The sequence below is a fragment of the Echinops telfairi genome, unplaced genomic scaffold, assembly GCF_000313985.2.
Source record: "Echinops telfairi isolate 266 unplaced genomic scaffold, ASM31398v2 ScPeMD7_7400;HRSCAF=8409, whole genome shotgun sequence".
Lineage (NCBI taxonomy): Eukaryota > Metazoa > Chordata > Mammalia > Afrosoricida > Tenrecidae > Echinops > Echinops telfairi.
This window is the reverse complement of record NW_022111300.1, coordinates 47,922,598-47,948,960: the sequence shown is the minus strand read 5'-3', so window position 1 is coordinate 47,948,960 and position 26,363 is coordinate 47,922,598. Positions and strand designations below refer to the sequence as shown.

Here is a 26,363-nt window from a genome sequence, read left to right as displayed (position 1 = left end):
GAACATGGATTTCCAATAAATTATCTTTGCAGTGAGAAATTACCCTTGTGATGAGAAATGCTGACTGAGATGAAATATAAACTACGAGGAGGTGTCCCCCCAAAAGAGAATTGCGCCGGGTGGGGTGGAGCTTTCTTAGTACACATTTTTCCCACTCAGCAAGCAAGCACCTCGCAATTCACTTTGAGTTAGTGCACCCAGTGGCGTTGCCTGGGATGGTTCTTTCTGGTCACAGTGAATTTTTTTGTAAAAGTAGTTTTGCTCTGAACCTTGTTTTGGGGGATGGACGATTTAAGAGAACAACGTATGGCTATGAAATTTTGTTTCTTGCTTGAGAAAAATGCCATAGAAACTGTTGTGAGGTTGAACACAGCTTATGAGGACAGCTCTATGGGAAAAACCCAAATGTATGTATGAGTGATTTTCTTGTTTCAAACAAGGTGGAATGTCAATTAATTGATGACAAACCGCATTGTGGACATCAGTCAACTTCCCGAAAGGATGAAAATGTCGACTTGTAGTGCATGTGGGGTTCATTCCACCAGGTCAGACGGTTAATCAAGCTTTCTATTGAAAGGTTCTGAAACAATTGCATAATAGTGTGCAACAAAAAAGGCCTGATTTGTGGCAGATGGGGGACTGGTTTTGCCACCATGATAATGCACCTGCTCACATAGCCATCTCAGTGTGCCAGTTTTTGGCAAAAAACCCAAACAAACCCAGCATGCCTCTCTTGCCCCAGGAACCTTACTCACCTGACCTGGCTCTGCACAACTTCTTTTTGTTTCTATGAATGCAGAGGGACATGAAAGGATTTGATGATATAGAGTAGGTGAAGAAAAAAACAATGGAGGTGCTGTCAGCCACCCAAACTGATGAGTTTGAAAAATGTTTCCATGAATGGAATCACAGGTTTGACAAATGTATTAAGTGTAATGGAGAGTACTTTGAAGGTGAAAAGGTTTAAAAACTTTTTTTAAATACATAGCTTTGGGGGGGAGGGGAATCCATTTGGGGGGTTATCTTCTCGTATAATGTTATTAAAAGAAATTGTTACATCTCTTGTTTTTTAAGTCCTTTTCTTTTTAATCTTCAAAAGAATCCTAGTGGCACAATGGTTTAAGCATTCAGTTGTCAAACTAAAGACCAGGCTCAAGCCCATTAATGGCACCACGGGAGAAAGATAGAGCAGTCTGCTTCTGCGAAGATTTACAGCCTTGGAAACGACAGTAGGTTTGGTTCTGTTGTCTTGTGTTTTTTTGAATTTTTTAATTGTGATTTGGGTGAAAGTTTATAAAACAAGTTTTCTACTCAAATTCACAGTTTATTTTGCAACATTGGTTGCAATCCCCTCCAAGCGTCCCCTCCCCACTTCTCTCCCCATTTGTCTAGCCTTCTTGCCTTCTAAATGCTACTTTGGGGCAAACGCTGCTCTTTTGGTCTAGTTCAATTGATGTTCCAGGAGCACATTTCTCAGAGGTGTTACTGTTCACTTTATAGGTCTGCCTGTGGGGCTATGGGCTGGTTTCCAGGAGTGCATTCAGTTCAAAGTTTCAAGGGAATCTAAAGTCATAACCCCATCAGTGTCTATTAAGACCAGAAAGTCTGATCTTTTTAATGAATTTGAATTTTCTTCCACATTTTTCTCTAACTCTGTCAGGGACCTTCAATTGTGATCCATATTGATGCTCAGTAGGAAAAGCTGGGCACCATGTAGTTCAACAGGCCTCATACTGAAGGAGGCTGTGGTTTCCACGGTTCACCAGCCCTTCAGGCTAATTGTTTCTCTGAACCTTTGGATTTCTGTATTTCTCTTTGCTCCAGACAGGAAGAGACCAAGATGGCCACTTGTAAACGTTAAGATTCAAGTTGCTACTTGTCAATGTAGGAGATAATATTCTTTATGTACTATGTTATGTCGGGTAACTTAGATGTCCCGAGACTATGGACCCTAGCCTTCAAATCTAGTAGTAACACAGTCCCATTAGGTATTCGGTTATGGTTACGAAGTTGTCTTGACCATTCCACCCCTTTGCTTTATGAGACATACATGGATATATTTGCAGCACAAACTTATGTGAATGTACAACTAGCCAATGCCAAATCTATCTATGCATGTGGTCATATATCTATACACCAACTCCACTTGTTCATTTATCTTCCGAGGTATCCACTCAGAAATTACTGCTTGCGGTTACTTTTTGTGCAACACTGTGCAGTCCTGAACCATCCTCACAACTGTGTTTGAGGCCATTGTTGCAACCACTGTGTCCTTCCAACCCGAGGGGTTCATCTTTTGATATTAGGTCAGAGAGTGCTCTACTAATCTCATAAGGTTTTCAGGGGCTAATCACTAAGAAATGGAGACTGCCTGTTCCTTTGGCCTGGCCTCTTAGTCTGGAAACTCCATTGAAATCTGTTCACCATGGGTGACTCTAAAGGTATTTGACATACCAACGGCACAGCTTCCAGAAACACAGCAATGCACAAGCCACCACAGTACAACACGTTTAAAGTACAGTCCGTTTAAAAAAAATAAGGCTGTCTTGCAGGGCGGGGCCAGACCGGGCTGAGTGCACCTGTGCGCTGGCCAGTCTTTTCCCATGTTCACGTGTCTTTGGACCAGATTGTGGGTCTCTTCTTGCAGTGGCGTAGTGTGAGAGGAGTGAGAGCTACAGCCACCCAGGCATCATGGCGGACAGGCATTTAGAAAGTTATTTCCCCTGTGTGACTGAGTATTGGTGGAAAGGAGTGCCGCAGTCACCAAAGAAGGCATTCTGCTTCCAGAAAAATATCACGGAAATGTCCTGCAAGCAACAGTAGTAGCTTGTGGGTCCGGCTTGAAAGGAAGAAGTGGACAGAGTCAGCCAGTGAGTGTGAAAGTTGGAGATAAGGTTCTTCTCCCTGAATCTGGGGGCACCAAAGTAGTGCTAGATAAGGATGATTTCTTATTTAGAGATGGTAACATTCTTGGGAAGTATGCAGACTTGAGTAATCCACTATTAAAATGGCATCCTGTGAAGCTGCCCAATCCACTAAAGTTCTAAAGTCTTTCATCATGTAAATAATCTCCATGTGTCTCTTTAATAATAAGCTAATGATGGGCAGTGTCTCTAAATTTTCATTTCATTGTTTTAAAACATTTCCAAATCAAAATATGTAAACCCCCAATCCAAAAAAAGTTGACAGAAGTCTATTTTGCAAAAGAGTGCAACAAATATGAATTTATTCACTTAACCTAACTATCCTAGTTGAGTCCCCCAGCTGACCAGGCAGCTGTACGTGAATTTCAAAGAACAAAAGTATATTTAGGTCTAGCCTGTCCAAATAACCAACAAATCTGTCTTAGAAGAAGTACAGCCAGAATGCTTCTTAGAAGAAAGGATGAGGAAACTTTGTTTCAAGTATTTGGCCATGCGGTCAGGAGAGAACAATCCCTGGAAAAGGATATCGTACTTGGTAAAGCAGAGGGGCGGTGAAAGAGATGTATTGACACACTGGCTGCAAAAATGGGATCCAACTTAAGAACAATTTTGAGGATGGTACAGAACCGGGCAGTGTTTCATTCTGTTGTACAGTTGGAACGGGCTTGACAGCAGCCAACAACAATGAACAGAATAATGTCCCCCAGATGGCATGATGAAGCCTAACTCCTGGTACTTGTTAACATGGCCTCGCTTGGAAACAGGGTCTTGGAAGATGTTATTAGTTAACACAGGGTCATGCTGAGGTAAACTGGGTCCTAAGTCAACTGGTGCTCTTAAAAAAGAGGAAAGGCAATGCAAGAATGAGAGGCGAAAGATAGCCATGTGACGGGTAGAATTCTGCTGCAGCTGCAAGTCACAGCAGACGGCACTGGTAGCCAGTGGGAGAAGCCTTGACAGCCACGTAGGGATCAGGGTTCAATTCTGGACAATTAACAGCCACTACTTGTTTATCAGTGAAGGCTGGTGCGTAATTAAGATAACATCTTTCAGACTAGAACTAGGAAGAAAAGTCTAGTAAACAACTTCTGCAAACCAGTCCAAACTCCTATGAATCACACTGGTCTGATCTGCAACCCCTTGTGGGAGTGCACGACTGGATATGCCAACTGGTTTTGCATGCTACAATAGCAGCAGTAAGCAAGAACCATGAGAGACAAGCTGGAAAGGACAAGGCAGGAGTTTCCTCTAGAGCAGCGGTTCTCAACCTGTGGGTCCGCGACCCTTTTGGGGGTCAAACGACCCTTTCACAGGTGTCGCCTAAGGCCATTGGAAAACACCTATTTCCGATGGTTGGGGGTTGCCACAACACGAGGAACTGTATGAAAGTGTCGCAGCATCAGAAAGGTTGAGAATCACTGCGCTAGATGTTTCTAAGAGAACATGGCTCTCAGGCACCTACATTTGGACTAGACACTTCGAAATCTGTAAGGCAGTAACTTTCTGTTCTTATTTCAGTTGCTTTCAAGCTGATTACAATTTAAAATGCGCCCCAGGTGTTTCTGAGACCAGCGTTCCACAGGGTTGGTTCAATGGCTGTAACAAGCTGGAAGTGAATCACCAAGCCTTCCTCCTGATGCACCTCTTGATGGATTCAACCTGCCAACCCTTTGGGCTAGTAATCCAGCATGTAATGACAGCACACCAAAGGATTCTTTTCAATCCTTAAAAAGCCACTGATTTGTAGTGCTTAGTTACGGTCGCTGTAAGAAACTGTATTTAAAACAAACAAACAAAAAAACCCTACCCAAAGCCCCTGCCCCTGCCATCAAGTCAATTCTGAGTCATAGTGAACCTCAGAGAATTTCCAAGACTGTAAATCTAGGCAGGAACAGACAGTCTCATTTTTCTCCTTTGAAGCGCCTAGTGGCTTTGAACTGTGGACCTCACAGCAGCCCTGTGCTTATCCACAGTGCCACTAGGGCTCCTATTACAGTGGGAGACACCAAAAAATCATGGAAGTACGTATTCCCTTTTCCGTTGTACATTTTAACTTCTAAAATGACTTTAATCTGAAGCCTATTTTCACCTTGCTAGTGTGACTGTCTCACTCTTATAAAAAGACAGTGTAAATTGGTGTGTGTGTGTGGGGTAACTGAAATTCCATAGGTCTAAATCCAAGGAAAAGGTCTTCTTACAAGTTCCAATATCAACTGGGATTTTTTTTCCCTCAGGAATGTGCTGCAATAATTTTAAAATCCAAATGTCTTGTTGCACATCCTAGTGTTATTTACTTAAAATAATGGGAAGTGAGCATGGCAGTCTGGCATATAGGCAGTCACCTATGAACGACATCTCTTGATTACTTCCTCGTCCATTTGATTTGAATCTCTGCTTTAACCAGCAGAATGCAAAAGTGCTAGTGTACTAATTCCAGGTGGAAAGTTTGGGTTGGCAATCCTGCTTTTGTACTCTTGGGAGGCCAGTGAGATGGCTGGCTCTACTGTTCAGGAGGCCATGTGAAGAGAGGGGAGCTCTGCCGTTTGCAGAGGTTGAGTACCCACTGACCAGCCAGCCGCCTGAAGCACACCGATAATCCACCAGCTCAACCAGGGAGGAGATGCCCAGCTGAGCAGAGCCCAGACTGCAAGCTAAAGGGTTAATAAAATGGTGACAGTCAGCTATTATGTTTTGGGGTGGTTTAAATAGTTAACAAAATAGTTAAAAAGTACCTGCCAAAAATAAAATATTCTACAGCATTTTGCTTCCTCCATCACATGTACTATTTGCTTTTTTTCATTAAGACGTTATCACAAACACCACTCAAACTCAATTCAACTTGCTGCCATCGATTTGATTGTGATTCATAGCACCCCATAGGACACAGTAGCACTGCCTCATGGGGTTTCCAAGGCTGCCCTCTTTACAGAAGACGGGCGACATCTTTCTCCCAGGGGAAGGCTGGTTTACTGCAAGCTGCTAATGTTCTGGTGAGCAGCCAGAAGCTTTAGCGCCGTGACACCAGCACTCCTCATCAGGAATACAACCGCTGCTACACAAATGCGGTCTAACGCTTGTAATAAAACTGTCTCCATCTACCTAGGTTTCACTCAGGGTCTTACTACTCCAATTTGCTCACGTAAAAACCAATCCCCCCCCTGCTTATGGGTAAAATGTCACATATACATACACTAAATATACCCAATAGTAGATGGTTCCAAAGAGAAAGTGCTTTCCAGGCAAACTGGAATCATTCTCTTACCTGAATATAACATGTAAGGACTCCTGTCGCATAAATGGGGACTGTAGCTTTAGTGAGGACACCATTTCCTGCTGAGGAATCTACAGCCAGTTAAAGAAAAAAAGTTTAAAATCTCAATATGTCAGTTTGAATGCAAACAGAAATAGTCACAATGCAATTATTATGACTGTTTACCAGGTTTACAAGTAAATATTACTTTAGAAAATATGGGGATTAAAACCACAATTCTGTTGGTTGTTAAAACACAGCCTAAATTATTTTTTCATAATTGCATAAACACTTCTAATAGATGGAGAAGAACTTCAATCACTCAAATGAGATGGAATGTGTGCTCTTATGTCCAGAAACAGAAATCAGGACTCTAAATGTGCCCCAGGACCCTTGGTCCGTGTAGATGGGATTTCTAAACATTTCTGCTTTAGTTTACAGTGCTCAGTAAAGGGCCTAGGCATTGGGCTTGTGGGCATTATTTCTGTGTGCAGATAAGTGATATTACCTAGTTTCCAAAACTAGCTCCAGCCCCTCCTGCCTGCTCTCAACCAACCAGAGCCCTGATCCTGTGGGAGTGAGCATAAGTTTTTTTGTTTTTTTTTTAATGTAGCGTCTATAGACTTGTAAAAAGTTCCAGAAATGATAATACATTTCAAACATTTTCAAAAAGCATCTAGAATTCTTTGAAGAAGCCTTTATCCAAAACAAATCTGATCAGTGTTTTCAAGTATTAAAAAAGAAGGCTGATTGTTATTTATTCCCAGAGGGCCAAAGTAAAGCAGCTTTCTAAGCTCCTGAAGCTAAATCACTGAAGTAAGGATTATCTCCACATTTAAAATCGGCCAACCAATCATGAAAGGGGGTGCAAATACGTGAGTTTATTTTCTTTTACATTATTCACAATGTCTTCCTAGAAACTGAAAAAACACAGACACTAGACCCATACAGCCCTGATGCCACTGGTGTTGTCACTGTAGCCCTTGTGTGAGTGAAAACTGTCCCACTGGGGCGGCAATGCCCATTCAGGCCTGTGCTTTCTTTGAAATGTAATGTTTCATTTACACAAGGTTCCAGCATATCATGTGTTCTTTTCCATAATCTTTTAATTTGATTTAATGCTTTAAATCGATGATAAAACATGAACAAGATGTTGAACAAGATGCATGTTTATTTTATAATTCCCAGTATCATAAATATAGTCAGTACTTCAATCCTCTCAGGTACAAGTGCCTAGTCTGAGAAGCTCAATGTCAGGTCAATTTAGTTATCATGAAGGTGGTGGTGGTGAAGTTAGGCTGGTGGGTGCTGACCAGTCAACTTTCAACTGATAGCAAGATCACATGACAGAGCAGAACTGCCCTCATACCATTTTCTTGGCTGTAACTCTGCTGCTTGATTTTATAATACTTTAGCTATCTTTCAAAATAAAATTCCACTTTTTAAAAAAGTTGATTATTTTACACAGTAAATTAGATTCTCACATAACTTTTATACAAATTGCTCTGTGACACTGGTTGCAATTTTCACATTTTATCAGAATTCTTATTATTTCCATTTTGTTAGCCTTATTTTCATTTATCCTTCCTCCCTTCTCATCTTCGCTTAGTTAAATAGTGGCTGTTTGGGCTCATCTATTACAGGTGATACTGTTTATTTTATAATTTAATAATCTTTTGTTCAGCTGCACATTGACCTCTGGGAGTGGTTATAGTTCTAACCTAAAAAGATCTCAGGGGTACTCTAGTCCACATTAGTCCAGTAAATCTGTTTTCTTTTTTTTTAATGAATTAGAATTTTGTTCTACACATTTTCTCTATTCTAACCAAGACATTCTATTGTGTTCCCAGGGAGAATGGTTGGTAGTGGTAGCTGGAGACCATCTAGTTCTTTTAGTCTAAGGTTAGAAGAGGCGGTAGTTTGTATAAGGTATTAATTCTGTGGACTGTTTTCATCCTTTATTATTTGGTATCCTTTATTCTTTACTTCACATAAATAGAGACAAATAGTTCTTACAAGTTTTAAGACCTCAGCTATGTTATGCCAATGGATTCAGTTATCCCACAGACCATGGTCCTAAACCCTTCAATGCAGCTAACCATTTCCATGAGTTATTTCAGTGGTTCTCAACCTTCCTAATGCCGCGGCCCTTTGATACAGTTCCTCATGTTGTGGTGACCCCCCCAACCATAAAATTATTTTTGATGCTACTTCATAACTGTAATTTTGCTACTGTTATAAATCAGGCGACTCCTGTGAAGGGGTCATGACCCACAGGTTGAGAATCACTGCTCTATAGGGCTCACTGTGTGTGTCAGAATCAAGTCGATTACAATGAATGAATGGTTTGAGTTCATAGATACATGATATACTCTCATCTATGCCTTTCTACATATATATATACAGTATATACTTCTACCTATGTAACTGTAAATAATTATCATTACTACAAAACTGAGTATGTTAAAACATTTAATTATCTATTTTTCTTGTGTATTTCTTAGTGTCTTCATTGACACCGGTCAAGGTGTACAGACTTGGTCTTGATTTGGTATTGTCTTTCCCATGAAGAAAACCACAAGTATTTACTGTCTAGAAAATGATTCCCTTACCCCACCCGTTGCTATTCCTGGTAACCAACAAACATTTATCTGTGTATATCTATTCCTAACTTTTCACAAGAGTGGGACCAAAGGATGGACTGATCCAGTTAAATGAGTTAGTTTTTGTTCATGGTGTGAGGTATGGATCCCATTTTATTTTCCTACAAATGGATAACCAGATCTGCCACCCCCATTTGTTGTAGAAACTGTCTTTTAGTCACTGAATCGATTTACTTCTGCACTCTCAATTCCTGTTCTACTGGTCTATGAGTCTGTTACTTAACCGGGACTAGGCTATTTAGATTCTGTAGCTCAACAGTGAGTTTTGAGATGTGGAAGTTTAAGGTCTCTGACCTTTGCTTTTCTTCTTTAATATTGCTTTAGTTATGCAGGGCCTCTTTCCTTTCTGGGTAAAATCAGAGATTAGGTCTTCCATTTCAATAAACAATGTTGTTGGGCGTGGGGCTGAGATTGCTTTTGGTAATATTGACATTTTTACAATGTAAGTCCCACCCATGACCATGAAATGTTTTTTCATTTACACAGATTTCTTTTAGTTTCTTAAGGTGCTATTGTTTTCCTTGTATGTGTTTCCTCTGTCCCTGGTTAAGTTTAGTCCTGGGTACTTTATCCTTTTGGGAGCTACTGTAAATGGTATTGATTTCTAGATTTCCTTTTCATAGTCTTCCCCCCAATGCAACTCATTTCTGTGTGTTGATCTATGTTCTGCTACTTCACTGAATCCTTCTATTCGTTCCAGCGATTTTTTGGTTGAAATCTACATCGAGGGTCATGTCACATGTGAATTAGGTGAGTTTTACTCCTTCCTTTCAAAGTACCATGGCCTTTACTCCCTTTCTTGCTCCAGCCTGGACTTCCAGCAGAACATAAAAAGAGAGCCATGTTAAGGAGCATCTTTGTCTCGTTTCTGTTCTCAAGCAAGTGCTCTCAATCTCCCTGGGTTGAAAGCAATGTTAGTTGTTGAATTTGCAAATATGACCGTGATTATGTTGAGGGATTTCCTTTAGACTTCCAATTTGCTGAGTGTCTTCATCAGGAAAGTGTGTTGGATTTTATGTCTTTTCTAAATCAATGAGATTTAGAGACCACGTGATTCTTTTCCTTTACATATGTAGTGAACTACGTTGACTGATTTTCTAATGTGGAAACATCCTTGCATCCTTGTTATGAATCTCACTTGACTGTGATGTAGTTTTTCAATATGATGTAGAATCCTGTGATCTGGATTTATGCGGGATATAACCTTTAATTTTCTTTTCTAGTGATGTTTTTGCCTGGTTTGGGTATGGGGATTACACGGCTTCGTGAAATTAATCAGGGAGTATTCCTCCACTTTGCATGTGCTAGAAGGGTTTGAGTAGAACTGTGTCAACTCCTCACTGGCTGTGATACCTTTACAGAGCAGACGGTCTGGTCTTTCTTCTGAGGAAACAGACGTTGGGTAGGCCTGAAGTTTGAACCACCAACTAAGGTTATAATCAAACTAAAGGATTAACTCATGACTTCTTCAGAAGAAAGAAATTAAAAGTGGCACAAGAAAGATATTAAAAGCGACACAGCTGTTAAACCAAGACTCCATTATGCTTTTCTTTTCAATTGTACTTGCTAGTGTACTTATACAGCTTATATATAACATACATAGCATTTCCCCTAAGCTGGGCAAAAAAATTCAGTTGTTTTAAGCATTATAATGAATAACTTACCAATGTTTTCTTCAGAAAGTCTTAAAATCTCCTGGAATTGAGGTTTTACCTAAGTAATCCAAAGAAAGACTCAAAAAGGATTCGGGTGCAATGGACTCATTGATGATAAAATTAATAAAATGCTTCTTACTTACTAGTCTCTCTATTAATTTTGTTTTACAGAACACTGATTCAGATGGCCAGAAATAGAATCATTCCTAACCTACAGGCTTCTGATGAAGAGTTATTAAAATCATTTCCAAGATTATTATAAATGCTTGGAAGTACTACCTCCTGAAAGTGAACTTGATGGTCCAATCTCACTGCCACTGAGTGGATTCCGAGTCAAAGGAAACTGTAGGACAAAGTAGCCTCTGTGGATTCTTGAGGCCGTGAATATTTATGGGAGTAGAGAGTCTCCTTTTTCTTTAGTGGAGCAGCTGCTGGGTTCGCACTACACACCCTACAGGTAGCAGCCCAACACATAGCTCACTGTGCCACCAGGGCTCCACGATCTTGGGGGTAGTCAGGTGATATACAGTGTTCTTCAAATGGATATTATATGATTAGAATTATTGAGAAAACATTTGACTGGGTTTAGAGAAATAAAGAGAAAATTCCATTAACTTAGGGTGTTTCATAAGTATTCACTATGTGATATTCATGACAAGACTTAATCTTTATAATAAACTTTCTTAAAATATTCAATATCACAGACAGATTTTTAATTCAGTATTTGAAGTTTGAGCAAGTACTTTTCAATTTTTTATCAGTGATGCTACTACAAATTTCAGGGTACCATATCATATCATCCAGATACTATCTGTGGGCTCTGATTTGCTTTTCTTAAAAAAAAAAAAAAAAGACAATTACTGGTACTTCTTTTGGGGAGCCCTAGTGGAGCAGTTGCTTATGTACTTGGCTGCTAAGCACAAGGCCAGCACCGGCTCTTTGGGAGAAATAAGAGGCTTACTGCTCCAGGCGACATCTGCAACCTAGAAGCCCTTATGAAGCATCTATACTGGGTGCCCTAAAGGGTCACTATGAGTCAGAATCTCCTTACTCAAAGGCAGTGGGTTTTGGATTACTTCTTTTGAATATGCCAAAAAGTACTTGTCAGTCTTCATAACAGCAAAACTAAATTAAACTCTAGCGAAAGTGCAAAATAATCTTATTTCTTCTACAGTAATATCAAACTATTTTTTGTCTTCTTAAAATTATGCCAGGAATATTATACTTAAAATCTACATATTCAACTTAAACTGAATGGTTAGTCCATTGTTAAAGGATTAATCTTAATGATTATAGAACAAAAAGACACTGAGGTCATTTTCCACTTCATAATGAGCAAATTATACCCAGATTATTTTTTGAAGATCACCAACAATTAGTTAGCAGATAACAGGTCCATAATTCAAGGCTTATGGAATTTTCCTAACTGTAGTATACTATATTGCTATAAATGTTTCAACAATTACATATTTAGTAATAAAGGGAAACACTACGTACTAATTTCTTGATCCGTGTTTGATTATAGCAACTATCACTTTTCTACAGTTTTATTAAAGTCTCTAGATTACCAATATGCTACAAAACAAGTGGCTTAACAATATCCCAAACTACAAAATAAGCTGTATATGCAACTGTGATCTGTGAGACTTCTGATAATGATGGAAACAGTATGTTGTATTTATCCTGAGAGTTCATGTATTTCTAAGAGGCAGTGCTCCCTGTGGGGAAGGGTTCCAATGATCACCTGGAGTTCTGACCAAAGTGTCCCAAGGCAACAACGGCTTCCTGAGCCTCTGGTAGAGGGTGAAGGACCAGTCATGTATCTGAGGGACCTTGTATGGGTTTTCACGTGGATACCACCTAAGCTGAAAATCTTTTGAGAGATCCACAGTGCACAGTTCTTTCTTTCCATGTCTGGTACAAACTAGGTATAGGCTGTATTATCTTATAATAATCAGTAAAGAAATGAATAAAACCAATTGTACTTTTATTCCACTACCATAGTATTTTATAATATTAAAAGGTAATTAATTAGAGTAAAGGGAGGTCTCGTGCTTTTATTTACTGTTACAGCATTACTTAACACATTACATTTTTCCATCTCCTGCAAATTGGAAAGCATGGGACACAAATATTTACCTTAGTGTTTGTAAAGATTTTGCCAAAGGTCCTACAAAGGCGCCAGAAAAACCGAGAGAATTCATGGACACAGGCATTTGAAGTAACATTAATTTTGCCAACTATTTCTATAAGTTGTGGCAACCTGAAAGAAAAACAGGCAGAGGGGACTTATAAAATTATAGTTTCCTTCCTAATTTCTGAAACAATATAATTCAGCAAGCTCTTCTGTTTCCTTCTGTATAGCCAGCAACATTTAGAAGCAAAGGAGTTGTTTTAAATTCTTTAACATGATTTAAGACTACAGTTTATACATTTCTTAAAACAAGGCTTAACTGTTTGCTCTATAGTATCTGGAAGTTTCCTGCTACAGTTCTGAGTCTGAGGTTAACGAGGCTCAGATCTATACATTCGTTTCCAGTTAAGAAAAAGAACATGGCATCCATTTTAGCCTAAAAAAACTCACGAAACCTGGGCGTGTACTTGTTCAAATATTTTCTTTGCACCCCTCCCGCCACAGCAATGCAGGTTGCCAAGAGAGAAGTTCTGTTGAGATAACATGGCAGTACCATCTCCCTAAATAAATAATGACATATCCATTGGTAGGCCTCTTCTCCCCTTTCCTTAAAGAGAAGTTTACTGTAGACAATGCCATGTCCTATTTTGTTAATTTTGGTTATTATTTTATCCTTCAGTGCTCCAGCTATTGTTCAACTGAATTAGATGTACCAAATGAGTACGGAAGAGGGTAACTTACAACTGATTAACCACCCAGAGTAAACTCTCCCAGCCGGTTGTACCCTCATGTTCCAACTGGTAATCATAAAGCTGTAGTAACACTGCTAATTGCTCACGACTTCCAATAATCGTAGATACATCTTGAAGAGGCGATAAAGGCCGAGGGAACCTAGTCACTACAAACAACAGAAGTGAAATAAATGACTTGGAAACACCAGCTTGAGAACATAGCTATTCTGTCAAATGGAGAACAGGCCTTTTCCCCTAATTTCTGATTAGTCTCTTATTATAAATTAAAAAAAATTAAAATAAAAACAAACCCTGATACATATTAATCAGATATATTTTAGAATACAGATAATATATTGAACTCTGGCCATTTGCAAACAAATTTTACAAATAAAACACACATTGTAATGATACAGTTGATAATGAAGAATAACATTCAATTTAAAAAATTAGCCCAAAGAAAAAACTCTTAAACTATGAATTTGATAAAAATAAAAATATTTGAAATTCTGTCAGACTACTCATTGAATGAAAAAGTAAAAAGGATAAAATTTTTTATTCAAGGAATACGATATTAGTAGATTAACAGAGACAAAACTATCTTTCATATTTGAGAATGATAGAAAATACAATAAAAGCTGGAGCCAAAATGTCTTCATTTTGTGTTTAATCTCCAATATCAAATATATTATAAAGAGTCCTTTGTTTGATAAGTTAAAATAGGTTAAAACCAGTGATGTATAATATAATGAAAGGTACACTGTAAGTGTTACACCTAGGGCCCCATTTTTAAAGGTCAGGGAAAAATTTGTTTTGTAATTTACTTCCAAAACTATGCAAATAAAACATGACTATCACTGCATTTTATAGCATACATTTTCTTTTAAATTTTTGATCCTATAGATAGATCTATGATCTTTAATAGATAGTAATTAGATTCTACAGCAATGTTTCCCACAGTGGGTGATACTGCCCCCTGTGGGTTGCTGGAATCATTCCAAACTGAACTCACTGCCATAGGGTTGATGCCAATTCAAAGAGACCTTATAGGCCAGGGTAAACCTGCCCCTGTAGGTTTTGGAAACGAATTCTTTACAGGAGTAGAAAGACTGATCTTTCTCCTGTGGGGCAGCTAAGAGTTTCAAACTGCTGACCTTGTGGTTAGCAACCCAATGCGTAAGCCCCTATGCTACCAGGAAATGACTGGGGAGGGGGAGTGGGGGTGCTGCAAAATGTGGAATATGGGCTATGGTACAAGTTTTTCATAAGATGGAGACACTTTCAGGATGGCTAGTAAACAATAAAGCACACTAACTGATCATTAGGCAAAAGAAGGAACTAACAGCTCAACTAATACAAGTCAAAGAAAGTACCAATAGACCAACAATTTCTACATAAAAGCAACAACCCTCAGAGGCATATATAAGCATGCAGCATTTTTCTTGAAGGGATTAATGGCTTAATGATAGTAATTAAGCATGAAAGAATTTGAACAAGCACCTAATTTCAAAAATGCTCAGCAAGAGACAAAACTAGCATATTATTACTGTCTTCCCACTTTGCACAATTTTAACAATATAGGGGAAAAAATAAAGGTTATCCCTTGCTATATGAAGGAGCCCTGATGGTCCTATGGGCTAAGCATAGGGCTGCAAACCACAAAGTTAATGGTTCAAGCCCACCAGCTTCTCTGTGGGAGAAAGATGTGGCTGTCAGCTCCCATAAAGATACACTGGCTCAGAACCTCTCATCTCGTCTACAGAGAGTCACTATGAGTTGGAATTGACTTGATGGCACTGGGTTTAGTTTGTTTTCTCTTGCACTATGAGCTAAAGAATTAAACAGATACAAATTTCTGGGAAAATCCAGCTATATGATGATGACATCTCCCATTTTGTCATTTGATGTGGTTCACTTTCACATAATGCCAAAAATCTACATAACAATCTGGTCTTTGGAACTTAACTGAGGTAGTTAGTTTATAGTGCCAATGTGGCCAATAAACACATGTGGGGTTAATTGAAAGGCGGAGGGATAAATGGCTCGGTGAGCCTCGCCTTTCTAGTTCTCGGGTCTCTTGCTTTGTGATGGTCAGACCAGGGTGCAGCTGCCTTAGCCAGTTCCCTGCTTTAGCTGGCAACACTCACTTCCTGCAAGACATCCCTGAGGAGAAACCACATGGACCTACCCCGATGCAGCCCTGGGTGCTGGAGCACCCGTGTGGAGACACCCCTGCCAGTGCTGAGATATTTACACATTCACTGACTTGCCTTTCCTCCTGCAGTCGGCATCATTGTGTCTGTTTTGTGAGATGGAGGAGGACTTTGTGGATTGGTGTTGGACATATGGGTTAACGGGTTAATGTTGGACTCGTGGGCTTGGGCAGCACTGGGCTGGGCTGTTTTCTTGATGCGCACTTAACCTTTCTATAAAACTCTCTCTTATACATGAGTTGCTGTGAATTTGTTTCTCTATAGGGCCTAGACTAACACACTAACCATGTAGATGAAGGAGGAGTGGAGGAGTGGGTGTACAGTGCTTGGCAGCAGATGACATTCCATAATGATTTGATAAGTAAACAAACTAATGATAGCAGAGTAGAAAAAGGACAATCTCTAGGCACATGAAGGGCCTTCATGATTAAAGGAATTGAAACTAAAGTCGTGAGGAGTTGTGCGTTATTTGTGAAATATCCTAAATGTTTGAACTTCCATTCCCTTCAATATTATTTTAAAATATTAAACTCATCCAACCCAGCTACTCTCAGTTCTTCAAACAGAACTGGCATTCCAGTAGTACATGCCAAATCTATCTTGTGGCTTCATGCATCCTTGGACACAATGCTTTAATCTCAAAGGTTGCAGGTTGCAGGTAACCCAAGAAGGGTTGCTGATGCTCTCAATAAGGAGCCATGGTGGCAGCGGTGATAGTGCGTGTATGAAAGATGAGGCAGTTTTGCCCTACATGCATGGGAATCAAATAGATGGCAATGGACAATGGACTTATGGGAGGCTCTCCAGGTTACAATGCACTGTCTATTGGAATCCAGGAAGGGGCCTGGATAATGTAACAAATCTAACAAACACAGCCTCAAGCACAATGACAACTTGTCTATAGCCATTTCTCTTGAGGGTCAGGTATGGTGTGCTGCCTATCGAGGGTTGCTTATTTGTAAGGCAGAGAGGTAAGAAAGAACTAGTCTCTGCTACCTATCAACTTCATGGATTTCTATAAATAAATTTCTATAAATAAAACATACTTTGGTACGTGGGGAATATTTGGTAAAAAATCATTCACATATATTTACCGTCCTGTCTACCAAACATGTAGTAGGAAAAAGTAATTGCATTTCATGAAAGAGTGGAGGAGGAGAAAATACAGAGAAAGTGGAAGTGATAAGACTGATATACTAACACCAGTAACATTTAAGTGAATATTTTCATTTAGTCAGAGCTATTTATGAAAGGAAATATTTATTCCAGCCCTTGACAAAAAAACAACTTCAATGGCACCATCGTGCCTACAGATAAGATCAGAGGCTCCCAAACTTACTTGGCCTACACCATCTTTTCAGGGAAATAAAGTTGCTCAACAAAAAACCTTTTGTACTATTGTTAGCCCATAATCCAGGATAAAGTGTAGCTATCTACTTTGGCAGTCCCCCTGTGTCATCCCAGTGCCCTCCAGGGAGCAGTATCACCCAGTTTGGTAAACACTGCTATAGATTAAAAATTGAAGCAAAGTACAGGTATCATAAAATAAATAGTTTACTTTAGATAGTATACACTTATGACTCAATATTCCACACCTATAACACTACACCATAGTAATAATGCTGACACAAACTGATTTTTACAGTTTCAATAAAACAGCCTTTGGTAATTTCAGCATTCATAGTCTGCCCCGCCCTCCCACATCTTCCATGCAGTACCTTCTATCTGTGGCACTTCACCATGAAGCCTGGCTTTGCTTGCGAAAGGTGCGTTCTGGAGCACGAGCGCGAAGAGTGACGGGATCAAGGACTGCAAAGCAGAAAGGAACATGTGGAGCTTATGTTCGTCCAACCCATGCTCGCCTTCCTGAAACAGAAGCGGGGGACGCTCACTTGAGTCTCTTGTAATAATACTGCCAATTGTACTTACGAGCTTCTCCTTTTGTGTAGCAAATGACAAAACATTCCAGGACCCACAGCTTAACTGCTCAGGGAAGTGTTCACGAATCTTTCCTTAGTTTCTCTAAGTATGTGAAAATAGGAAGAAGTACTGAGGCGGCATTGTCATGACGTAATCTTCTATATGGAAAAATTTTTAATGAACTTCAGTCATTTCCACTTACAGGAACCATCTTTTACAAGTTTTTTCTTCTTTGATTTTGCAAGGATCTTATTTATGAAATGTTCTAAGTCAAGTTCAGATGCTAACACGAGGCACAGGTATTACAAACGAAAACCCAACAGTTACAGCAGCACAGTCCAGGCACCTTCTCCTCCCCTAACTTCCTATCTCCCTTCAAGATTTGGCTATATTTGCACTTACCGGCTTGAAAGAATTTTAAAATAATTCAGCATGTAGAAAAAATGTAAGAGAGGAAGCAAAAGAAAGATAGAAAGCAAAAAGCAAAGGCACCAGTACGATACACAGAAACGCAGCAGGAAAGGGAAACTCACTAGAGAATAATATATTCATCGCTATTCAAATCCACGATCAATGTCATTACTACATTATAAAAAAAAAGGCTGTCATAATTTCATAGATGAGTTATTTATTACGAAGTTTTAAATTTTCTTAATATAAGCACTATTTTCTATGCTGAACACTGCAGCTATTTGTGGCAGTAATATGGAATTACATGACAGAGAACTCAAAAAGCAGTATCATTTTCAGATCCAAGAGAAGCAAACACTTAAATAAATATGCTTTAGCAAGTTTCTTGGTTAAAAAGGGATGTTCTGTTGTGCTGGTCCGCCTCATGGCCATCTGATGTATGGCAGCACAACCTGTTGCCCTCTTCTGCATCCTCCTCCTGATGTGGAGAGGGTCATGGTTGCAGCTATTCTGTCAGAGTGGTTCTCCCATTTTCACTGAGAAGCCGGTCCATCAAACAAGATGTTCTGTTCTAACTATTTGTCTTTCTTGATATGTTCAAAGTATGTTGAGTAAAAATGGATACTTTACTGTAGTTGTCTACATTTTCAAAAAATATTCACTTTGAAATTTATAGAACAGCTTAAATTTTTCACAAAGTAAATACCGTATATACTCGAGTATAAGCTGACCCAAATATCAGCCGAGGCACCTAATTTTACCACAAAAACTGCATTAAAAACGTGCTGAAAAACTCAGCTTGTTCATGAGTATATACAGTACGTCTGGCTACTATGTCATCTGTAAAAAGGCTTCGATGCTTTATGTAAACGCCTTTAAAATCCTGGAGTAGAGAGAGAGACCGCTGGAAGTCAGAGAACTCTATCAGATGCTAGTTCTGTCATGCAACAGCTGTAGGACCTTGCTGTAGGGCACTTAATCACCATCTCTTAATCTCTACTAATAAAACCTCCCAGAATATAATATAAAGGGCTATGAGAATGAAATATGAGATTTTCCACCTAAAGCCTAAATGGCACATAGTAGGCATTAAAGAAATGTTGATTTCTCTGTTGGCTTCTAAAACTTTTAGTATAAAAATAAGATTAGGAATTTCCTATCATTTCTTCAACTCTTCAATGTTTTCAGTTGGAAAAAAATGAAAAATTCATCCTAAAAAGCAAGGGAATGCTTAATGCTATGGATTGCACAATTAAATACAGTTAATTAACTAACCGTGGGGAAAAATTATGTTATGTATATTTTACCACACAATTTTTAAAAAAGACTTGGAGTTGAAATAAAGAGCAAGGGAATAAAATATTACAGTGAAATAAAACAATTCTGACATCTTATAACTAAGAAGGCTTTAGAAAGTCATACTTTCATAATCTCTGTTCTGGGAACTAGAGCTGATAATGTAAATAAAATATTTAAGACCTCAGAAGAGCCCAGGAAGAACTGGGTTTCTGAATAATGGACCAGTTAATTCTAAAAGGTGCTAATTCAGCTAAGAAACTCACATTGTATTACTATCTCTGCTTCACTAAAGCAAACTTCCTTAAATCTCTCTGTGGGCTCCAAATCAACCAATCTTTAGCTGTTATTTATTAGAAGGTTCAATTAAGACATACTTTCTTGTCCCTACAGTCTTCCAGTTCCCAACATTCTTCCAACACGACTTAGAACAGACCTTTCAAATGGCTCTAAGTGATATAAATAAAGGAAGGCCTTACCCTGAGAAGTTTCTCAATTTTATTCAGCAGTGTGGGTATGAGATGCGACTGTAAGTTGCCCAGCTCGGTAGTCCAGGCCGCATACGCTGGTAAAAACACTTGATGTGTTGCACTGACGACTCTTTCTGAGGGATCACCCAAGGCTGAAAGCAACAACTCAAAACCCTGCCGAAAGCAAACACAGGTAAAAGGTGGATTTTTAAAAGAATAGACTTTTTAAAAGCATAATACCGTTTCCCCCAAAATAAGACCGTCTTATATTAATTTTTGTTCCCAAATATGCGCTAGGTCTTGAAAGGATGTCTTATTTTTCCACGAAGAAAAATACGGTACACGTTTATTTTTTAAGAGACCTCGCACTTCCTGTCTGCTCTGGCTGCGCTGCGGCCAAGTGAGCTGCGCGGCGGCACCCACCCCTACGGTCCAGAGTCCACAGAGTTACGGTAGCTTCGGAGGGCCTTATTTCTGGGGGATGTCTTATTTTGGGGGAAGCAGGGTAGTAAGTAAAGGGGTGTTGGTGGTGCAGGTGCTAAAGGGTGGTGCTTCAACCGGCTGCTCCACAGGAACAAAAGGGCGCGGTCTGTTCCTTTAAAGATTTACTGCCTCGGAAACCCCATGGGGCAGTTCTATAGGACCATTGTGTTGGAATTGATTTGTGGTAGGATTTGTTGGGGTTGAGGTTGGAGAGTGCTCTAAAAAGGGGCCCTGGTGGTGTAGTGGTTAAGCAGCCCCACGGAAGATGTGACTGTGTACTTTTGTAAAGATTTACACCTTTGGAAACCCTATGGGACAGTTTTACTGCGCCTACCAGGGTTGTTACTATGAGTTGGAAATGGCTTGATGGCTATGAGTTTTGCTTTGGGTTTCAATATTAAGTAATAAATATCTACTGCAGTAAATTTAATAAATATTACTGAGCAAGAAAGCAAGCCACCCATGATCCTACCCAGCCTGGTTTCTTTAAAGAAAATGGTATGTACTCATTGATTAGCAAACCCGAAAGGTGCATCAAACACAGGCATATTATTGGATAGTAGGGACCCAGGGGGTTTTCACGGCGTGATTTTCAAAGTAGGTAGCCAGAGTTTTCCGTTAGTCTGTAAACTCAAGTGAGCCTGCTTAGCATTACAACAACACGTATGCCTCTACTGACAGACAGCTGATGGCTGCACATGAGGTGCCCTGGTAGAGGAAAGAACCTAGGTTTGCTCGGTGGAAGTGAAGTGTCAGCCAGTGAGTCCCATAAACATGAGGGGCTTGCTGCCAACTGTCTGCTGTGGGGCTATGGCAGGGTCTGTAAATCAGCCATGCATTCTTTCCTCTGAAACCTGGAAGTCTTCTCCAACTGATTCTAAAGTTGGCATACCAAAGATAGAAGGTATCTGGAGCTGAGATTGGGGACAAGCTGTTTTTATAAAGGGTTAACCGCTGAAAAACTGACCTGTTGATACTTGTCCGAATCGTCAATGTATCCCATAATGATACCCAGGCTTTTGATCACAGCTTCTCGTACCAAATCGGCCTTATCTTCCATTAACATCTGTTGCAACATTGAAAGAACCAAGGAGCTACGAATTTCTTTCTGAAAATAATTACGAACATGCGTTACCATTAATTACATCACAAGCAGGAAATTTCAGAAATGACACTTCTGAATTTACGATGCAGACGAGACTAACATTCTTTACACTAACTTTCTCCTTAACCCCTCCTTCCTCCATCCCGTTCCTTGATGCAACAATAGCTACTCTAAGCTTGATATTACTCTCCTAGCTTATTTTTATATTTTTACTAAATATGTACAAAGCCCTCGGACTCTTCAAGTGGATTCTTTGGCAAATCAAGCCTATCAATACGAGAGCAATGGCTCTTGTACTGCCATCACTTCATCTTGGAGCAGAGCGCTGAGCTAGAGCAGGAGGGATTACAACAATCACTGTGGCCATCCTGTTGTGGGGAAACATTTACTTGGGGGTTTACCTGGAGGACTGCTCCATGCTCCCCTTTTTTAAAGAGAAGAAAAAAAAAATCCAAACAGATGAGAAGAGAGAGCTCTACCTTACTGCTGGGTCCTTAATGTCCCACACTTTGTTCCAGAGTTATGCTGAACAGTGTGTCAGCATTATTAACAGCTGAGCTTAGGATAAAGAATTATCAATGTACAAATGTATTTCCCTCCTATAGTAGTTGGCACTGCTGTTACTATTGGACCAATCTATGAAATTCGTTAAATCTCAGCTTGTTGCAGTCCCTTAAATAGGTATAGGCTAGAGAAAGTAGAGCTAGCAATGTGATCGTATTTATAAATGTACAGCATGATTTGGTGTATACAATAAGAATTGGCAGGCATTTTTGATAGCTATGGTTTCTGTTCTGACATTGCATCCAAAAATGGATGCAATTGTGGCATGTTTTGGAACACTTAGGCTGACAAATATGCCTTTTGGGAGAGCCACTTGCTTACTTATCCTTTTATGCTAAAAACGGCCTTTAAAACTTCCCTAGTATCTTTCCCTTCAGTGCTAGCTTAGGCACTAAGACAGAGGGAAAGCAGCTTCCTCTGGGTGTTTGCCCCAGTGTGGAACCGGTTCTTCCTGGCTCAGTCAGGGCTGATGGCATGGAAATGAAATGGAAACACCTCTGTAAAATATGGGTGATTTGGACAGATAAATGAAATGGAAGAGGTCTATGAAGTGGAAGCTGCTAGACACTTAATCACCCTCTCAGAAAACAGCAGCATCCTGTCTAAGGATGGCAGCCGAGAGAACCACGCTCAGTGTGTCTTGCTCCTCACCTCCACTCTCCTGAGGCTCCTGAAAGGGCTCACCAGGCCTCTTCCAGGCTTCCCATTCCAGGGCTTCCACTCGTAATTTTTCCAGGTCTAGTTACTGTTCCACTTTATTCAAATTTGGGTCTGGTCAGATTTTGTTTTGTTGACATAATTGGACCAATATGAGCTGGTTCAAGGTCCTGCTGTTTTATTCACAAGTCTAGACTAAGGTGACCAGATTTTAACATTGGTAAAGCAGGACACCATTGATAAAACTCATATCCTGGCGAAATAGCTACATGGCAGCCGAAAACTGTATACTCTACTTGTCATGCATTCTTTCCAAAAATCGGGACTTTTAAAAAACACCGCAGGACACAGGAAAAATTGTTAAAAATCGGGACTGTCCCACTAAAAGCGGGACGTCTGGTCACCTTAGTCTAGACTGATGTCAGTTGTGGTAACTAGTCTTAGTAGCCTAGCCACAAGGGGCCCCAACAAGTACAGGTGAGTGGCCGGGCTCCACATAAACCATGGTCACACCAAAGCTTTGTTCAAGTCCTGAGGCTTACTGCTACCAGTTACAGTTAGGTACACGTCCAGAGCAGATCGCTCGAGGAAATGTTGGGCCTATTACTCACTGTTTACTATTCCAGGAGCAATGGGAGATGTTTATCCATTGACAGTGATACTCACTACTATCTTGGGACGTGATAACAAGATGCTCAAACTAATAAGCATGTGCAAATTGGTCATAACAATAGGTGCTAGTCTTCTCTAAGGTTAATTTCAACATGCCTAGTTGTCTAGCTTCTGGTGAAGACACAAAAAAACCAAGAAAACATTTAGGATGGGGTCATTTGCTTGGGGTCAATTTAGTAGTTAAAAAAACCCCGACCAAATATGAAATGCCAGACACAGAAATATGAACAGTGTGAGAACAAATTTTACATGAACAGATACCCACCCAAGAGCCTGTCAACAATACTTATCTTCAGATACTGGTACGGGGCTACTGAATAGTGTATACAGTTTAATTAAATTGGGGCAACTTTAAACTTTCATTTTCTGGGAAGAGTAGTTAGAAAATAACAGTGGATACTCCTGGAGAGAGTGACTAGAGATCAGTGGGGCAGAGTGGAAAGAAAAAAAGCCTTTGATTTTTACTTTGTTCGTTTCTGCTGTGTGTGGACATTTATTTTAACAATATTTAAAAATAGTAATTATTAGTAGGAGGTGGGACTATGTATTGTTCTTTTTCCCTTGATATTTTAATTAAAAAATTCCTGTCTTAATCATTTAACTATTGGCTTATTAGACTTCACTAAAAAGTAAGAAGTTAATAGTTAATGCTAATTTTGGGGGGTACATTTTCTTCTAAGAACAACCTTTAAAAAGTTATTGTTTTTAAAATCGTTTTATTGGGAGTTCATACAGCTTTTATCACCATCCATCCATCCATCCATTCATCCATCCATCCATGTCAAGCACATTTGTTGCATCATTTTCAAAACATTTTTCTTTTACTTGAGCCCTTGGTATCAGCTCCTAAGCAGTCACTTTTAATGGCAGGGATCGGCAGTCTTCATAAAGCACTGTTCTGGGAGTCCTGATGGTGTGGTGGGATAGGCTTAGGGCTACTAAGCACAAGGCTGGTGTATCAAAATCATTAGCCATTGGACAAGAGAAAGATGAAGCTGTCTGCTACTGTAAAGAGTTACAGTGTCGGAGAAACCCTGTACAGTGTTGCTGTGAGCTGGAATCCACTTGATGGCCTGGGGTTTGACAGTCTTGACTTTTGGAGTCACAGAAAGCACAGGCAAGTGGGCATGGCTGTGTTCCAATAAAACTTAATTATAAGAAAAGATCAGGGGATAGAAGCTCTGCTCTAAAACAAGTTCTTTAAATTAAAATAATTGTAATGCTACCACATCCCTCCATCTCTCCTAAGTCCTGGATCTATTAAAAGACAGCTACTTCTTAGGGAATAACAGCTCTAGTGATCCTCAACTTTTGGTGCCAGTAATTTTTGAAAAATTGAGCACCCTCAACTGATTTTTTAGCGTGGATAACATTTACTGACATTTATTATATAAGAAAATTTCAAAGTATTTTATTTACCAATTCATTTAACAATAACAACTTATTAAATGCTAATGCAACATTTTAATGAAAAGTAACTCAAAAAATCAATGAGAATGACACTGTTTCATTTTTTGGGGGCAAATCCTTGTAATGTCTAACTGACAAACAGGTAGACTCTTATCTGCCAATTTACTGTGATATCTTGCGTGGGTTGAGGCATTTAAATCTGGCTGTAAGAACCTTAAGAAACTTATAGTTGGTAAATGGAAGAATATTCCAGCCAGATTATATGTTTTACTTTGTTTTTATAACAAAACTTGACAAGGGGTAGTTTCGTAAAGCTTAGTTGCAACGTGGAATTTGAACTATGACACAGTTCATTAATAATGAGCTTTCCACACTCTGATACATTAAATCCCATCAGTCTATCTTGCACTTTGAACGTCTTATTTCACCCATGCATGCTTTGAACATCATGCAGTGGTCACCTGGCAAATACTGAGCCAGAGTTATGCAGATCTTACTTCAATAATAGTGTATTTCATGATAGAATAGTTAAAAAAAATTCACACTCATGAATGTTACCACTGATGCCACCAGAAAATTCTTTGCAGGCTTTGAAGCTATCAAGCTCGTGATGGCAGGAGATTCTAGAAGTAGGGTTCTCACTTACAAGCTCCAATTTATTCCTGAGCAATAAATACTGACGTGCTTTTCTTGGACAAGCTCTTTCATTAATTTTTCTTGAAAATGTCTGCCAGATACCCAAGCCCCAGTAACCACAAGTTTGTTTTCAGTTGTTCTTCCAAGTGAAATCTGTATCTCATGGAAAAACAACAACTTGCTAGTTCAGCTGATAATTTAAACAATTTAAATCCCACGAAAGTGCTTTTCCTGGAGATAACCACTGTACTTTCAGCGTGAGGCAACCGGGCTTTCTAGGAGTACTTTGCATTGTGCCACACGGAAGAGGGGAACATTGAAGGACCAAGCTGCAGAACCAGTATATCCAGCTCATTTTGAAGTGGAATGGCCTTTTCTTTCTCTATCAGAGCCTGGTAGTGAAGGATACAATCACTGTTAGTCCAAGTGGGTGGCATTCTTTTGCTTCATATGAATCTAACAGCAGCTTTGGGACAACAGTACAAAGTCGATGTGGTAAAAGGAAGACAAAAACCATGTTATTGTTATGTTATTGTACAAATGATATTTACCTCATGGGCCCTTTTGAAAGGATTCCAGTAACTTCCTTGGGTCTGTAAATCATGCTTGAGAACTGCTGTACACGTGACGTGGCTATATTTACCAAATTCAAAAAACCAAACCTAATGCTTTCAAGTTGATGCTGACTCAAAGAAACCCCATAGGACAGGGTGGAACTCTGTGTATCCAAGACAGTAATACTTCACTGGAGTAGAAAACCTCATCTTTCTCCAGCAGACAGCTGGTGGTTCTGAACTGCCAACCATTCAGTCAACAGTCCAATGTGTAAAATACCAAGGGCTCCTTGACTATATTTATACAGATGCGAAATCACAGGCAAGGTGCCCGTCTGTATGCAGCAAGGGCCTGTCTTTGGCAATGTGGGACTTTTTCTTTTCGCTCATCTTTTTCCTTTTTTAGAACAGCTTGGTTTAATAGAATTTGAATTAAAATGCACAAGACACTTAAAAAATGTTTTCTCGATTATCCTAATAAATAAAATCTTAAAGGGAGAATGTCAATTCTTACAGGAAGGTAAGGCGCTAATGCTCCACAGGATTCAGCCACCAGGAGTCGTCTTTCTGGGTACTTATGATTGATCTGGAGCAAAATTTTAAAAAGGAAAAAAG

At 39.5% G+C, this 26,363-nt stretch overlaps 1 protein-coding gene across 1 annotated transcript in view; it reads right to left on the bottom strand.

Annotated features, from left to right (window-relative positions):
* Positions 1 to 26,363, bottom strand: part of RELCH (RAB11 binding and LisH domain, coiled-coil and HEAT repeat containing) — a 121,701-nt gene that overhangs the window by 28,920 nt on the left and 66,418 nt on the right. Inside the window, exons 13-20 of the mRNA XM_045296067.1 lie at positions 26,263 to 26,334; positions 21,118 to 21,258; positions 19,677 to 19,841; positions 17,289 to 17,436; positions 13,368 to 13,524; positions 12,632 to 12,755; positions 10,502 to 10,550; positions 6,187 to 6,266 (exon numbers count right to left, since the gene is read on the bottom strand). Coding sequence (XP_045152002.1) covers positions 6,187 to 6,266; positions 10,502 to 10,550; positions 12,632 to 12,755; positions 13,368 to 13,524; positions 17,289 to 17,436; positions 19,677 to 19,841; positions 21,118 to 21,258; positions 26,263 to 26,334 — 936 coding nt within the window. The remainder of the gene's footprint in view (positions 1 to 6,186; positions 6,267 to 10,501; positions 10,551 to 12,631; positions 12,756 to 13,367; positions 13,525 to 17,288; positions 17,437 to 19,676; positions 19,842 to 21,117; positions 21,259 to 26,262; positions 26,335 to 26,363) is intronic.